The following is an 18,757-nucleotide window of genomic DNA, read 5'->3' as shown; positions in this document are numbered from 1 at the left end:
CACTACAGAGAGTCAATTCGTTAACAAGCATACCACTACCAGTACCTAACTTTAAGCATCTTCCGAACATTTAAAAGTCCCTACCATGTACTGGTTAACGAAATTACACAAATTAAATTCCGTTTCATCTCCGGATAGAGTAAGTGTTCTACTACTTATCTATTAATGCTTCTAACTACCTCCCTTACTACTATAAAAGAACTGGTTATTAACTTTTGTAATAAAGCTTATGAAAATAATAGTATTAATTGGGAGGTTAAAAATTCTTTAGATGTTTTAGAAAAAATACATGCTTTTGATTGTCCTTATAATTCTGTTGACTGTTAAGATTTTTCTACTCTGTACACTACACTTCCACACAATCTTATAAAGAAAAGGTTTTGTATTTGATGAAATGGTCTTTCGAAAAATCTCATTGTAATTTTATTGTTGATATTCAACCCAATTTGTATCTAGTGTTAAAATAAGGTATTTATATGACATAACTTTCTTGGTAGTCCTAATTATCGGAAGAATTTTATACACATAAGTAGTAAACCTAAAACGACAAAGTTATTTTTTATTAACATGTAGATATTATACAACGTTTTTTTTCGAAAGTGATTATTTTCGAAAGGTTAAATATTTCGCGGTGGTGTTTTGCCATGGATTTGTTTGGACTTTTTTGTTTGCTTTTTGGCCTTGTATGTTTGTCCCTTATATTTTATTCACTGTGCATTTGCATTCTGGTATCGCAGATCAAATCTATTCGTTCATAGTGTGTTAATTTACGTTTTTTGATTGAGTTAAGTCTTCCAATTGATATTTTATCGTGTGGTTTTCTATGTTGTGATGTTATGCTATTGTTTCAGAAAAAGGGAGAAGGTTTGGTACCATTAAAACGTTTAATCCCTATGCACCTGTCCTAATACAGGAATCTGATGTACAGTAGTTGTCGTTTGTTTATATAATTTATACGTGTTTCTCGTTTCTCGTTTTTTATATGGATTAGACCGTTGGTTTACCCGTTTGAATGGTTTTACACTAGTAATTTTGGAGCCCTTTATAGCTTGTTCGGTGTGAGCCACGGCTCCGTGTTGAAGGTTGTACATTGACCTATAATACTTTTACTTTTATAAATTGTTATTTGGATGTTGAGTTGTCTTATAGGCACTCACACCACATCTTCCTATATGTATACAAAATAACAGTTTAAATATGGGTACAGCAGTCATCACTGTGTTACAATCTCAACACAAATATCATTTGCAAAAAAGCACAAAAGCATCTATCAAATTACAAACATTGTGTTATAATCTTAATTACTAAAATATTTAACAAAGAAGCACAAAAAGGCATGTAGACAAGACACAATAACAAAAATGAAAGACGGGAATACAAAAATATCATAGAATGATTACACAATGACTGGATGTATAAGTACAGAGACACGGTATATGTCACAAAGAAACAAAAACAGGCATATAGACAAAACACATTAGCAAACACAAAAGACAAGAGTACAAAAATTATAAGAACAATAACACGATGAGGGATACAAAAGTACAGAGTAATATATTACTGCATAATATATGCTGCATTTGTCTACATATGTCGTAATAAAAAGTATCATGTTTACTATCAAATGATAGTTTATAAAAAAGATGTGGTATGATTGCCAATAAGACAACTATCCACAAAAGACCAAAATGACACAGACATTAACAACTATAGGTCACCGTACGGCCTTCAACAATGAGCAAAGCCCATACCGCATAGTGAGCTATAAAAGGCCCCGATAAGACAATGTAAAACAATTCAAACAAGAAAACTAACGGCATTATTTATGTAAAAAAATGAACGAACAACAAATTCGTAACAAATAAACAAACGACAATCCCTGAATTACAGGCTCCTGACTTGGGACAGGCACATACATAAATAATGTGGCGGGGTTAAACATGTTACCGGGATCCTAACCCTCCCCCTAATCTTGGACAGTGGTATAACAGTACAACATAAGAACAAACTATAAAAATCAGTTGAAAAAGGCTTAACTCATCAGATGGACAAAAATACAAGTGGATGTGGCCCGGTACTTATACATCCCGACACAAAAAACACAATGAACAGATCTGAGAGTACTTGCAGTTATCTGACAGTTAGTTCAAAGCCACTAACAACTAATAAAAAAATCATGCAACTTAGACTAAACTATCAATCCGTACACATCCAACATCCAATGGATTTAGTGTAAAGACGTCATAAACAGCCAGAGAAAAACATGATCTTGTGCAATGCCAAGTTACAGGTATCGACAGATTGTAGATCCATGAATATGTATATACATATAACCTACTACGAATATTTAGTTAGCTTTTAATTTACTAATAACAAAATCAATATTTATACCAGTAAAAACAATATTCAATGATCTTATTTCAGTGTTGAATAGGTAACCTTTTAGAATAAGTTTATTTAAAGGAGCGACAAGCTTACATGGATCATTTCTAAATTTCCGGGCACGGTTAATAACATTTCCGTAAAAATGATGATGTGCTATCCCGTTTGAAATAAGTTTTCTACAGGTACAACCAAACTTCAAAACCAAATCTTTATATCTATGGACAAATTTAGTAAAGGTTTTAAGTAATTTATGGTAACGATATCCCTGGTTTAATAATTTACCAGTAATACACAGGCTGCGTTCGTTAAAATCAAAAACGTCACAACAGACACGGGCATAGTAAACAAGTTGCGAAATATAAACACCGTAAGATGGTGCCAAAGGAACATCACCATCTAAAAATGGAAAATTAACAATAGGGAACGAAAAATCGTCTCTTTTGTCGTAAATTTTAGTGTGGAGTTTCACGTTTAAAACCGAAATATCTAAATCCAGGAAAGGACAGTTATTACCGAATAAATTTGATTTATTTAAAGTAAGTTCCTTTGGGGTAAATTTCCGCAGTATATTGAGAAAATTTTTGATTATTTAACGAAAATATATCATCAAGATAACGGTAAGTGTAGTTGAATTTATCAATGAAATGCAATTTCGACGGGTCTTTACTGAGCTTAGTCATGAATAAGCTTATAAAATATCTGTGTCTTTGAGATGAGGGAGAGCAATACAAATTATGTGCATGCATTACTTTTGTGTTAAATATGGATATTCCAAATTCTTTTTTTTTTCTTTTCAATAGAATGCCAAAAAAAGCTTTGGACTCAGGCTTTTATTAAACGTTATTTCCATTGCTATGCCGTTTATGCAACATAGTTCTGAAAAAAGAGTCCCAATAAAAGTCATGTTTAGCTGATATTGATAGCACAGTGAATACATTGCATATGAGTATTCTATATCTCTGTATTTACTTTTTTCGTTAGGATGTAAGCTGCTTTGTATTCCATCGAACTTGCTATATTCAAAATGACCTGATAAAGCAGAGTTGTTTGGAAAAAATGATGTAATACGTCAGTATAAACATACGAAAAAAAAAACTTCTATACAAATGAATATAACTTCATCATTGAGCTGTTTTGACGCAGTGGATGTGTACAAAACACATGAAGGATGTTCTTAGGTGAGGTTTTAGAATTTGTGTCAAATGTCTGGACTCCTTGGTGTTTTTCCATACAACACAATGTTAAATATTTTGCCCTATACCACCAATTTGTTTTTTTTTCATATAAGATTTAATACCTCATGAAAGGTCATTTACCCAAATTTTTGAAGATTCTTAATTTTCTTTCTTTTGTTTTGAGACCCGATAATACCAATTCAAATATAAGGTAAAAGTCCGAGTCAGTCTTTTCCCGCCATATTTTAAATCTCAAATATCTCGAAAAGGAGGACCATGACCTATACATATTTTTAGCTTATATTTATCCTTAATTGATGCTCTTCCGGGTTATAGTATCAATTTTAACTTCTTAATTTATTAATTTTCACCTAACCTCACCTGAGTACATCCTTAATGCAGCCTTTAATGTATTCTTTATGAGAAAGACACTGATTGTGTAATACTTTGCAATATAGATTGTACGATGACAAGGAGTCGAAACAAATAAAATAAATCATTTGCTTTGATAAGTTAAATGCTATCGTCAGATACAATATATCTAAGGAACGATCCAAAAGGTCAAACAGGATAGTTAATCGACGAAAAACAGATACCAACATGTCTTCAAAATACAACGCTTGAACTTTAACTTGAATGTGGAGATATATTATCCAAACGTAAATGAGTCTTGTATTTTGATCAACCGCAATGTTCATCTTTCTATTTAGGGACAAGCTGAGATCCTACTCCAGATGCGTGATGTATCGCTGTATCGAAGACCAATTGGTGGCATTTGGCTGTTTTCTGCTCTTTGGTTGTGTTGTTTTCTCTTTGACAAATTCAGCATTTCAATTCTCAATTTAAGTTCATATAAGCAAACTTAAACCATTGTTACTGGTATAGCAAACGTTTGTTTAATGCTTCCAGAATGTAGTTTAAAAATTACTAGAAAAAAATCAAAAAAATCAACGGTTGATATTTTCTGTTAGAATTTGAAAGCATATAAAGCATAGCATCATCAACACTATCTAATTAACCATCGGATTTGGCCTCCGAATACCTCCGACGACCATATTAGAGATATAATCTAAATAAAGATTCAAATAGATAAATCAACTCGTGTAATTGAATTTTCTCTTGGTTTGTTTAATTTCTTATTATAGATTAAACATGTATATTAATCATCGTTTTTACCTGTATAAGAAGATTTTTGATGGATAAAATCAGTCAATTGATGATTAGCCTTTGTTTCACATTCAATATTGGCATTCTTTTTCTTTTAAATAACTATATACAGATTCACAAGTAATCCATAGTTCGCTAAGGGGTTAAATTCACATAATAAACGGATTTAATTTGGTCGAATATTTCACTTGGAAGTTAAAAATACATTATCAACGTTTTTTCGCTGATTTTGACAAAATTGAATCGTACTGGCTGCTAAAAGCGAATTTTTATTTCACTATTTCGCTTTAATTAATTATCGAACATATTTTAGATTTGTTTTATATATTTTGTAGCAAGTGCCCCTTTAATGAATAAAGGCAACAGTAGTATAATCATCAATCAATTGATCTGGGTTAAAAATTAACCCGAGGGATACAAATTACCTATAGGGGAAACAAGTGAACAACAGAAACACTGAAGTGCAACTTAGACTAAACAAGACTATTTGATAACGACTACAATATTTCTGACTTGGTACAGGATAATTTAAGAAAAATGGTGGTTTGAATCTTTTTTTTAAAAGAACCATTTGAGGAACACGGGTGAAATATTATTTTCATTTAAAAAGTTTATTCTTTTTTTAGTGAACAGTTTTGATAATGAAAAATAATGTTTTACCTAATATACGCAAAAATCGAACTAAACTATCTCCAAAAGCAATTCCTAAAAGGCAGCATATGTACATGTATATCAACATAGAATTTGTGTCAAACTTCAAACATTGCATACAAGGTAAGCCTCCCTCTGTATCATATTTTTTTAACGTTATCTGACTCACGCAGCGACCTAATAATAATAGATTTATGAATTTGTTTCCATTACATTATTTATCCTCAGTGTATAGCTTAACTATAGATTCGATGTTTTACTTAGTAGATGGGTGTCTTAAATGATTTTGGTTGATTCTGTTCTTTGTTATCAGATTAAGTCAATAGACTATTGTAATAAGAGCTAAAATTTAGTTTATCTTATAATTTTGAAAAAAGTATCGAAAGTCTGGATATCTGGAAACCTGTCAAGCCGCTGGTTGTGCAAAATTATCAGAATTTTCACGAAAGCCTCAGTTTATGTGATAGAAAGAGAACTACATCAAGAATGCGCTGAACGCATCTATCCCATCGAACTAGAGATAAAGGATACAACATATACAGTTAAGTCGGCCTCATATCTTGACTTACATCTATAAATTGACAATGAGGGTCGGTTGAAAGCAAAACTTTACGACAAAAGAGATGATTTCAGCTTTCCGATTGTGAACTTTCCATTTCTAAGTAGCAACATTCCAGCAGCACCTGCATACGGGGTATATATCTCCCAATTGATACGATATTCCCGTGCTTGCATTTCCTATCATGATTTTCTTGATAGAGGGTTGCTGCTCTAAAAGAAGCTATTAAACCAAGAGTTCCAAATGGTGCAGTTGAAATCATCCCTTCGTAAATATTACGGACGCCATCACCAGTTTGTTGACCGTTATGGAATAACCGTTTCACAAATGATATCGAATATGTTCCTTACGTCGTAACTATAAACCCCTTCCCTTTCATGAATGTGACATACCGAATTAGACTATTACCGGATTTTTTTTATAACATAAGCAACACGACGGGTGCCACATGCGGAGCAGGATCTGCTTACCCTGCCGGAGCACCTGAGATCACCTCTAGTTTTTTGTGGGGTTCGTGTTGCTTATTCTTAAGTTTTCTATGTTATGTCATGTGTACTATTGTTTGTCTGTTTGTCTTTCATTTTAACCTAGGCGCTGTCAGTTTATTTTCAATTTATGAGTTTGACTGTTGCTCTGGTATCTTTCGTCCCTCTTTTGTAGAGGAAATTCGCTTCTGGTGTAAATATAAAATTTCAATACTGGTATCTATAATGATATAAAAAAGAAGATGTGGTATGATTGCCAATGAGACTATCCACAAAAGACCAAAATGAAACAGACATTAACAACTATAGGTCACCGTACGGCCTTCAACAATTAGCAAAACCCATACCGCATAGTCAGCTATAAAATGCCCCGATAAGACTGTTTCTCTGGTATTATGTGTCCCTATTTTACAATATTCTGACAGAAAAAAAAAAAAAAAAATATATCTTGCAAAAAAACAAAATAAGTAAATTCATATGTAAAAGTTACACTATCTGAGTTATCCCCCATCATGTATGGCAGAATTAAAAAAACATGATCAAAGAAATCATATTCTGCATTTGAAAAAATATAAATCGTTCGTAAAAAGCTTAATATTCTTTTTTTACCATTTAAATAACATATTTTACAACCCAATTTATTTTTGTGTGTGCATATTTCGTCACAGACCTAGAGCAATAGTTTCTATTTGCTATTTTATAATCCAAGATGACAAAAGACAACCTTTAGACATATTTGAAATCATTAATATCAATTTTATTTATATTTTAAAATTATTAAGTGATGCTGTATAACTATGAGTTGTACCATAGAATTGAGCTAGCCAATAATTTCATTTCCATTTGGATCCGCTCTGAAATAAACAAATGCATAACAGACATATGGTAATGACATCAGTGTATATATATATTAGTACACTACAGCATCAATCGCTTAGCCTCATGTCCAGCGCTCTAGACCACTCGACCAAATTCACTATATAAAAATTATAACTTCAATAGTCTAAGTGTTACCTTGTCACGGAAGACGAATCTAGAGATAGACATATATAATTATATATATAAAAAATCCCAAATATTTTGTACTCAGAGGAATATAAAACAGGAAAGACCCTAATCAAATGGCAAAATCAAAGGCTCAAACACATCAATCGAATGGATATCAAATGACATATTCCTTACTTGGTACTGGAATTTTCTTATGGTTGAATCTCATGTTTATCATATCTGTCTTAATGCCAGTTTATCTGGTAGAGCATTTTATTGGGATGTGTATCAGATTTTTAGTTGGTTGAATCAATTGTCTTTTTACCATGCAAAATTCAAGTCAGGAACACATATGAATTGTCTTTTTTTTCTAAATATAACTGAACTATAATCAACTATACTATAACTTTCAATTGCTAAGAAACCAGATTGCCTGTGCCAAATCAAATATTTATCGTAGTTTTTCTTTTAATCCATTCGTTTGGTTGATGGCAGTTGATTAAATCAGTATTTAAAGGCTTCATCTTTTTGAATTTAAATTGTAGTTTTTGTGAAAAGAACTTATACACGTTAACTGTCTTATAATCTTCTATATGCATATCTCTAATACATTTTTTTTTGTGTTTCTGTGCCATTGGAGAATTGTTGTCATTGATCAATAGAAAAGGTTGACTAAATATATTATATCTAGTTTAAAGAATTTCGTTATATTCATCGCAACATTTTTGGACTGGTCCATTGCATAAGAATTTAAACTCCACTTTGAATGGTTATAAATGGTACTTTCTAGTGTCAAGCAAATGAAGGTACACTTTTACATATTTTTTTTTCATTCTCATGGTCTTGAACACAATCCCCGTATATTTTTCCAACGACAATATTCCATTGCCCTAAAATGTTTTAAATGTATATGTTATTTGACTCTGGGCAATCATCAACCACCATCACCAATCGTCAATATCACCATCATAAGAATTTATATATTGATTTAGAAAAAATAAAAAGGCATAATGTAGGCAATTTCGATGCAAGAAATGTAAAATGTGAAACTAAGCAAAAAAAAAGCTGATATTCAAGTTAATTCACACTTACGTTCATTCACATCTTTACATATTACTCAAATATTGAACATCCTTCAATTCCTTGGTCACATAATATTTTCAAATGCTATATGATTATTTTTTGTAAATTGGAGATTAAAAAAACAGCTTAGCATGCAATTATTCACGGTTAGAATACTAGACTTACGGAGCTTGACAGATGAAATTCTGTTTATGATCACATTCATAATCATTCCAATGGACCCCAAACGAATAACGAATCTCTAGGCAGTGCTCGTTTGCACCGGCGTTATCTGGTTGTCCGGGTGACCATGCACTAAAACAAATAAAAAAAGTTTGAATGTTCTAACAATAAAATGAAATTGAGAATGGAAATGGGATATATTTCAAAGAAACATAAACCCGACTAAAGAGCAGAAAACAGATGAAATCAACCAATGGGTCTTTAACGTAGCGAGAAAATCAAGCAGCCTCAGCTGGCCCCTAAATAAAAATATGTACTATTATAGTAAACATGGATGTCATGCTAAAATCAAAACTAATACAAGAACCAAGATATCTTATATCGGGTATTGTTGATGTCTGATGCTTCTGGTCGACGTTAAACAATCATCACTCAATGTTCAGGTCTAATAAATGTATGACTGACACAATGTTTTATGTCTTTAATATTGATATCTTTAGTTTTGATATAAATAGATATAGGAAGATGTGGTGTGAGTGCCAGTGAGACAACTCTCCATCCAAAAAACAATTTAAAAAAAAAAAAAGTTAACCATTATAGGTCAATGTACGGCCTTCAACACGGAGCCTTGGCTCACACCGAACAACAAGCTATAAAGGGCCCCAAAATTACTAGTGTAAAACCATTCCTACAAAATATGTTTTAAAGTACATTTGACTTAATATTAACGAAACGTTACAATCGTTCATTCAAAGTGTAAGACGATAAGTACTATCAATGTTTTTTATTAATTAAATTTCATATCATTTTGGACCAAACATTGCTGTACATGCAGTTGAGCTTTTGAAATTGTCATTTGATTATAGACTTTCCGTTTTGAATTTTCTTCGGAGTTCGGTATTTTTGATTTTTTACATGTTACAAATGTAATACGATGCTTATTCTTAGTTTCAACTTGTGATTTTTCTTTAAGGTTTTAAAGTCTAAAAATGCCCTTACGAAGTCAGTCAGGAAACAATTAAAAACAGAATTTATCATCATATTCCTTTTACCCAGAACAATATATTAACAATATAAATGGGTAACAGAATAAAAAAAAACGAAAAAAAGCGCCTTGTTTAAAGAAGACACATCAGTTGCAATCCGATCTGAATATTTGGAAGGCTGCATAAATATGAAGTTGAAGAACATTAAAAACAGAAAAATCCGAAAAGATATCTTAAATGAAAAACAATCCGACAACAAAATCATCCCTAATAAAATTATGCACAAACTAGAAAACAAGCACATTCTTCTGAGTAAATGAGACGAGACAATACATTTCTAGTTCTTAAATTGACAAGAAAGAAGAACATAAAAAATGTAAAGTGACCTGATCCAATTCGTCGGAAATATATCTTTACTATTAAACGAGAAGACCTTTGTGTGTCGCTTCTCTTCCTGCCACAATAAATTGATCATCATGCCTCAGTGTCCTATAGGTACTATGCATATTCGTATGTGTCATTCATTCTTATGAAAATTCAGTTTGGGTTATTTTGGGAAAAAACGAAAATAAAGGCGTCCGAATATTCATTCCGTCATCAGACCGACTTTTATGTCAGACATGAATACCGGTTTTAACATTAAGAAACAATCGTATGATAGCAAAAATGAAAAATAAATAAGCCAATCAGAGTGTTGTCCATATCGTGATTTCCATAAGTACTCGGACAGGACAATTATTTTTGCGTTTGTCAACATGTACTATGATTAAAATACTACTATGATATATATAGACACTATATATAATATATCAGTGATCGACATGGAGAAGAAACTTAGAGTTAATAGTTGATAGAAAATTAAATACACTTTAATATTTATTGTATGGATACGTATGTTCATAGCAGAGACAAAGAATGTATTATATGTCTCTGTTAATAGTATACAGAAACCCGAAAATAATGGAATATAACAGAAAAAAAAATGATAACAGATTTTGAAAAAAGAGAGAGGGCTTAAAAATATTGTCCTGTCTCCATGTACCTATATGACTTTCGATATCATTTCTTAAATTCTCCAGATATAAAATCTTTTATCAAATAAATTCTTCATAAAAGAGATAACATATTAAAATGCCCGCGATTTCGCTTATGAGTCAAACAGGACTTCCGGTTTTAATGTATTTCATGTATTTAGTTTTGATGTTATATTTGTTATTTTCATCGAATTTTATCTAATGCTAAGTTCGTTTCTGTGTGTGTTTCATTCTAATGTTGTGTCGTCTCCTCTTATATTTAATGCTTTTCCATCGGTTTTGGTTTGTGACCCGGATTTTTTTTTGTGTCTATCGATTTATGAGTTTTAAACATCGGTATACTACTGTTGCCTTTATTTAAACTTGCACATAAATTTCAAAAGAGTACTCGGGGACAGCACACTACTTATCGGGTTGATAGAGACTCTCTCTATAACATAGCAGTGGTCGCCTATGAGAAGAAACTTGAAATTGATAGTTAATAGCAAATACACATTATGTTTAGGATACGTATGTTCATAGTGTACAGAAACGCCAAAAATAATGGAATTTAACAGAAAAAAATAACAAACTTTGAAAACAAGGAAGATGAATGAAACTGTTTCCAAGTACCTATGAATTTTGATACCTTTTCTGAAATTCTCAGACATGAGCTCTTTTACTGAAATTCTACAACAGTATATACTTTCAAGTTACTTAAGTTCTAAATTCCCGCGATTTCGCGGGTGTGTTATAGTATCTATAGTATGAACAAGAGTAAACACTTGATAAAATATCTGTCTCTGAAATACTGTATTCATGGATTCATAACATAACTGAATCAGTGGTATGTACAAATGATGTACAAATGGAAATCAGAAGTTTGAACTTGTGTCTGTTTGGTTACGATTAAAACAACTTCATCTTGGAAATTCGTCGAAGCTCCTGCTTAAGTTTGTTAAATATTATACAACAACTGTTACAAATAAAGTAGCAAGCAGAAAACGTGTATTGAGAAGTTATCAGAACGACAACTTACTAACTGCTGTTATGACAAAGTTCACAAAGCATCAACATGTAATGTTGACTTTAAGTATGTATGCTACTCTTTGGAAAAAGATTATGTTCGATATTCGGATTACCCTTGTTTTATCAACATAGTGCAAATAAAAATTGCTTATATCTGAAAAAAAAGATTGTCAGATAAACATTTACGTATAGCCGGTGATTGGTCTGGAGTTTCCGTTTTCCCCCATCCATCTCCATTCACCTTCAACTAAAAGGTCGGAACCATCCATCCAATAATTTTCAGGACTTACAGAACCTATTAACAAAGAAGAAAGCATTTATTTAAAAAGAAGAAATAGCCTATTCATAAAGAAGGGAGAACATGTCTGTAAAAAAGAAAGAACTTATTTATAAAACAGAAAGTACCTATTGATAAAGAAGAAAGAACATATTTATAAAGAAGAAAGAACATATTTATAAAGATGAGAAAACATATTTATGAAACAGAAAGAACTATTTTTAACGAAGAAGGCACTCATTCATAAAGTGTAAAAAAACTATTTATGAAGAAGAAAGTATCCATTACTAAAGAAGAAGGATGGTATCCTATATAAAGAAGAATGAACATACTTATTTGACCATTACAAAGAAATATATAAATTTAAATAGATACACATGTTTAATGAAAAAGACATTGTTTGAAATTTTTTACATTTGTATTTATTTTTGTCTTTTCAGGTGACTAAATTGTTATCAATGTTGAAGATCGTATATTGACCACATAGTGGTTAATGTCTGTGTCATGTGGTCTAAAGTTGATGTATTTCTCATTGACAACCATACCACATCTACTTATTTGTACAATTGTCGAGCATGCTCATAAATGTAGCATAACGTTATATGTATTTGAATCAAAAACCTCGGACCATATTAGCTAAGTGTTGAGTGACCCCATTAAATAAACACTTGTTTTAAATATTTGCGGAATAATCTGCATTTAAAAAAAAATGAATATATATATGTTCAAGACATATTTCTATATCTTGGTTATGGCTACAGAAAAGCTGATTATAAAATGCTTACTCTTATGTAAAAAAATAATGGACACGAAATTATTACATTACTTCCATTATTATGATCGTTGGATGCTTAATTTCGTGGATTTTGTGGTTACTGGTGAACCACGAAACTAAGAATTAAACGAATTACAAGTTTCTTATAAGGTTATATGCAGATTATGGCAAAACTACGAAATCAAATATCCACGAACATTCAAGTTTTTTTTCAATCTTCAACAATTGGTACTTTCGAAAATAAATGAATCCACAATATTAATAAAGGAAAACTAAGTGATTGCTTGCTATGGGCGCCTTTACGTTGTAAGTTATTTGAAAGATCGTACAGAAGGAGCTGTCTTTTATGAAATAAAACTCTAAATCTATCAAATATGTGACACAAGTAATTTAAAAGGCGCAACTCTAGCATAACTTTTGTTCTTTAGGGACCATATACTCTATGAACCAATTAAACGTTGTTAATTTATGGTCAAAAGTAAAATCACAAAAATACTGAACTTAGAGGAAAATCAATTCGGAAAGTCCATAATCACATGGTAAAATCATATAACAATACGCATCAAAAACGAAAGGACAAGAACTGTCATATTCCTGACTTGGTACAGGCATTTTCAAATGAAGAAAATGGTGGATTAAACCTAATTTTATAGCGCTAACCCTCTCACTTTGATGACAGTCTCATCAAATGTATTTGTGTTACAAATCAAAATATAAGATATGATGGCCTTACCATGTTTACGTTTGAGTATTCCCTCTACTATTGCTTCCTCACTTGCAGATTCAATTACGGCTAAATCTGCTCCTAGTATGTTACAAATGCGCTGGAATTTATAAGAACAAGAATAAAGTTCGGAGACGACAAATTGGAGAACTCGGATTCAATGCACTTAGTTATTGAAATATGAAAAGCCATTCGTTTATATTTCATTAAGATATCATTTAATTGTACAAATCAACAATTAAACGTCTTAGAATAGTAATTGGTAAGTTTTATTTTACCTTTGCCTCAGCCCATGACGCCAACAGTCCGATAGCTTTGTAACATTGCGTGCCATGACGTTCAAATGCTTCTGGGCAAAGGCATGCCACCAAATTAACTAAAAGGGATACAAAAATAATAAAGTGATCCTACAGTGTACATATTAAAGACATCTTATCGATGTATACGTAATGTGTGTGCATGAGGTTAGGGGCATATAGGATCTTGGTACCGGACTTGTGTGTGAATGACCATGTTTTATGTACTGATATTATAGAAATTCCCATTGTAAATATTGTTATGTAGTACAAAACAATCTGAAATACACTGCAGTTTGTAAAATTGGTTAATGGTATACTTCTAAGTATTGATTCTTGTTTTAACCTTTTACGACAGTAGGAAGGTTTGATAGAAAGGATGAATAAAACATGCAAGTTTTAAATTTTTTTTTGGAGAGACCCATCTTATGTTTTACAATAAAATTAGGTTTGAAGATAAAGTGTGTTGAAGGGAAATCATAGACTTTATTTTCATGATATCAGACTGGAACTTTGTTTTCCACACATAAGCACAAACAAAACGTCTATATCACATTCCAGGTATCTTGACTTGTAGATTTGGGCTACTAGTATTGCTGTGTAATTGTTTTTCTACATTGGTTAGAGATGTAGGGGAAGGTTGGGATCTCAAAAACCCATTTAACATCATTGCATTTTTTAGTTTGCTCTAAGCCCATCATCACTGAACTAGTACCTATTTTGGTTGATGAGCCAGCTGAAGCACGCCTCCGGGTGTAGGATATTAACGCTGTATTGAAGACCAATTGATCTCCCTCGGTTGTTTTCTGCTCTTTGGTCAGATTGTTGTCTATTTGACACATTCCCCGTTTCCCTTCTCACTTTAATTTTGTCTACCTCCACTAAATAATCTGACCCCAAAAAAGCTGTACATTTTGTTTAAAAGAGATGATTTAATGATTTAAAATTGTACAACAAATCATGAAAAGCAAACCGACGACGTAACACAAAGGTGTTTTGGACAGATATTGTTAAATTTGTACATATAAATCTAACAAGCCTTCAACCACGTTTTTCTGAGACAATCTTTTAGAATAATGATAAATACTAGCACGTTCACACCATTGAGATTAAATACGACAAACTTGTCACGTATTGGTTATGTAACAAAATGCAGCCAGACTATAGCTAGTGTAAAAAAATACATTTGAAGTGCAAATAGTTTATAATAATAATTGCAATAAACTTTACTAGGATAGTCTTTTTTGTACATATTCCAAAGACTCATAAATGAAGATTGTTTATACACGTACATACCTGAAAGAGATATACTTAATATTACAACCCCGATATTCATTATTCCCAGTCTTATCTAAGGACGTCTTAATGTACATATGGAACTAAACGCTGATAAGAGAACAACTGACAAATGTGTGCAAACTTTGCATACATAAACTAGTTAAGACAAAGTGTTCAATTCGTTATCCAGTAAATATGTTTTAGATAATCAACAAATCATACAGCAACAATGATTATCTGCATTCTTTTCTTGATTCCTGTCAATTTTTTACCAACAGATGCAGAATCAAATTAAATGAGAAAATACTAAACTTGCTATGTATATCCTTTTTTATCGTCTTTCCTTATTCTAACTACGTCATTGGTATTGACAAGAATATTCCCGCCACTTGACAGTATATGAGAAAAGCAGTGATTGTTCAAGATTTTATATCGTATGGTGTCTTCAAACGTTTGCTAGGATGCTTCATGTATATTTTTAACAAGAAACTTTGTATATACATGCTATCTTTATTCTAGAAAATGAAACAAAGATTTGGTTTTTTGCTAGCAAGCAAATATTTTTACAATTGATGATTTATAATTCTTTTATTCGTTTTGTCTTTTACCCACTAAACTGACATCGTTAATAGACAAGACAACATTGCAATTACACCCCGTGTTACATATCTGGATTAGTTTATACATTCAATTTCGATTAAATTATTTAGCAGTTACAGCAATCTTGTGAGTTTTATTCATACCTAAATTGGTGACTGTTCTTGTTATCAACGTCCTATCTGGCAACTGGATCTCAACAGAAACGGCACTTTTATTACCTAACCCCATATGGGCTATTGGTTCCATCTGACAAAGGTAACCAGATCCACCATCAATAACCCGAGTTAATGTTGCCCACTGAGAGAGTCGCAGTTACTCTTGCTCCTCTGGCAGGAGCACCATATTAAGTGACCGGAAGTATACGTATCCGCTTGAAACATCGTTGCGGTTGTTTTGGGCATCCATTTCAATAGTAGTGTCTCGGGTTAGTCGACCTCTCGTATGTGGAGGTGTGATAAGCATAGCTGACGTAGAAAAATTCCACTGCGTTACTTCCGATTTTTCATTGTCAATGTCAATAATGTCGGCTGTAATGGATAAAAATGTTTCCCTGTTCGAAAGAATGGACCTACCGGATCTCAAGGCATTCCTTACAAAACGAGGAATAACATGTAGTCTTTATCAAAAGCAGCAGCTGGTTAGGCTATGAGAAATTGCTGCATATTGAATTGAAGTTGGAAGTTACGCAAACACAGGACGACTACAAAGATATGGACTCGTTTCGTAGAACAGTTGAAGTGAATGGGGCTCAATATGTTTTACCAGAAATTACAACGGTGTTGAACTGAAATTATGATTTGCGAGATTTGCCTTTGATAGAATAATACGACATTTTGATCTATCTGATGAAAGTTGGTCAATGGAATGAGTCACGGGAGAGATAATTGATTTCATTTATATATATCCAATCATATTCATGATGTTAAATTGCAGACTCATAAACATCGAATATTTCTATGTGAGAGCAGCATGTGTTCCCAAGACAAAGCAGTCAGAAAACCCTTACAACCCCTGGGTTATTGTTGGAACAGAAGGCCATTTCAGAAGTGGTGGATGCACTTGTGTTGTGTAAGTTGATAAGTCTTACCTTAAATAGCTGGTATAATATATATCAAGCACGGCATTCAACCTACCAATATTTTTTTAATTACCTCTATACAATTATAAGAAACTAACATAACTTTAGCTTTAATTTCATTTCTTCCTATCAAAATACCTCTGTAAATTGGACCTCACATGCTTATTTTAAAGCCATATTCATGCTACATATTGTTCGTTTAAGTGTGTTTTTTGGTGATGTTGTACCCTTTTAGACTTATCATATACTTTAACCGTGAGAAAAAATATAAGCTTTGGTGAGCTCTATTATAACCGACTATCATATAAAAACCGCAATGTATGAACGTTTGACAAATGCACGTTATCTGATATACACAAACTATACACGATTGACGAACACAAAATACACGATTAAGAATGAATGATTGATGAACGCACGATACACGCACGATACACGGTTAAGAATGAATGATTGATGAGCGCACGATACACGCACGATTCACGATTAAGAATACACGATGCACGCAGGTTACACTGAAAATACACGGAACGATGAATAATGAACGCACGATTGATACACGCACGATGCACGCACGCAACACGCATGATACACGATGAACGCACGAAATAATGATCAGTTTGAATTTTAGAAGGTCTGTAACACACTAGAATTCGACTTAATCTAAAGCAGTGTATATAACCATATGATGTTATCGTCCATAATATACATGCAATATTTGTCGATAGAGGTAAAAGAGGGGCGAAAGATACCATAGGAACAGTCAAACTCATAGATCGAAAATAAACTGACAATGCCATGGCTAAGAAAGAAAAGACAAACAGACAAAAAATAGTACAAAAGACACAACTTAGAAAACTAAAGACTAAGCAACACGAACCCCACCAAAAACTTGGGGTGATCTCAGGTGCTCCGGAAGTGTAAGATGATTTTATGTTAATCATACTGCAATCAATCGCGTTTCTAGATAATATTTCTCTGGAACTTCCAGTTTCATTAATCCGAACCATCACTCAAAATTAACTTTATTAGATAGTCTCGTACAAAAATATATATCGTTACAAGTTTGAAAAAAACACGTGATAAATTTTGTGCGTCAGAGGCGCTTTTCTGAATTTTGCTTCATCAGGAAGGCTCAAAGCCGAATATTTGAAAGCCAAACAAATACCGAAACAAGGGAGGAGCTATATAACCTAAGGGATAACAAATTAATACCCAAAATCCATCTGACATCCATCTGAGATAAGGGAGTTGGAACCTTAGTTTCTTAATAATATATGAATTTATAAACGGACAATTATAGACCGTTTACATAATACCGACTTTTAACTCCGGATTATACAATTTTTCCACAGGTAGCCTGGTATGTGTGGTAAGATATCCTAGAACTCGTGTCAAGTAAGAGCAACCAAAAGAAGAAAAATCAAACACATAATCGGGGCAATTTGGGGGAGGGAAAAGTTTACTGTTTTCCGATGATTTTGTCGTGTATAGAAAACATAAACAGTACATTTTCCACCTAAATTATACCGATTGTAAGCTTGATTTTACTTCTTTTAGTTGTTCTTACTTGACCGAGTACCAGGATGTTCACCAAAGAGAGGGTAACCAGCCGAAAAAATATAAACTCCGGAATCAAAAGTCGGTAATATGAAATAAACAGCTGCGCCATGAGCGCATGATACGCCCGTGGCTTTTTCAATAAAGTTCAATTACTTCTCAATGTTATAACAGAAATTGATAAATACTAAAGGGAGGTTATCTTAATACATATAATCAGTCTTCAAAGTTTAATGAAAACTGCTCTAAGCACTTTAAAGATATTGTCCAAAAACTTGAAAATCACCCTTTTTTATGAATAAAATCTTACAACTCGGAAACGTAAAATCCAAAATTTATAAAAAAAATGCTGAACGCATTTTGGAGTTATAATTGTCCGAAAACTGGAAAATCCCCCATTTGTAATGAATAAAACCCCATAAATTGGAAACGTATAGTATAATATTTATAAAATTCAAAAGGGAGCTCATGTCAACAGCAATAAACA

The 18,757-nt window shown here is 32.4% G+C and overlaps 2 protein-coding genes across 2 annotated transcripts in view; one reads left to right on the top strand and one right to left on the bottom strand.

The window, feature by feature from the left end:
* LOC139498786 (uncharacterized) overlaps positions 1-18,757 on the top strand; it is a 598,641-nt gene that overhangs the window by 1,420 nt on the left and 578,464 nt on the right. The window lies entirely within an intron of this gene.
* Positions 7,158-15,159, bottom strand: LOC139498798 (perlucin-like). Its single transcript, XM_071287357.1, has 6 exons — positions 15,051-15,159; positions 13,737-13,834; positions 13,468-13,558; positions 11,869-11,977; positions 8,658-8,786; positions 7,158-7,276 (listed from the first exon to the last, which is right to left on the bottom strand). The coding sequence occupies exons 1-6, from the start codon at positions 15,088-15,090 to the stop codon at positions 7,243-7,245; spliced, it is 501 nt and encodes a 166-aa protein (XP_071143458.1). The 5' UTR covers positions 15,091-15,159; the 3' UTR covers positions 7,158-7,242.

The sequence above is a fragment of the Mytilus edulis genome, chromosome 12 (assembly GCF_963676685.1).
Source record: "Mytilus edulis chromosome 12, xbMytEdul2.2, whole genome shotgun sequence".
NCBI lineage: Eukaryota > Metazoa > Mollusca > Bivalvia > Mytilida > Mytilidae > Mytilus > Mytilus edulis.
Note: the sequence above shows the minus strand (reverse complement) of the source record. Positions and strands in the feature narration are given on the sequence as shown.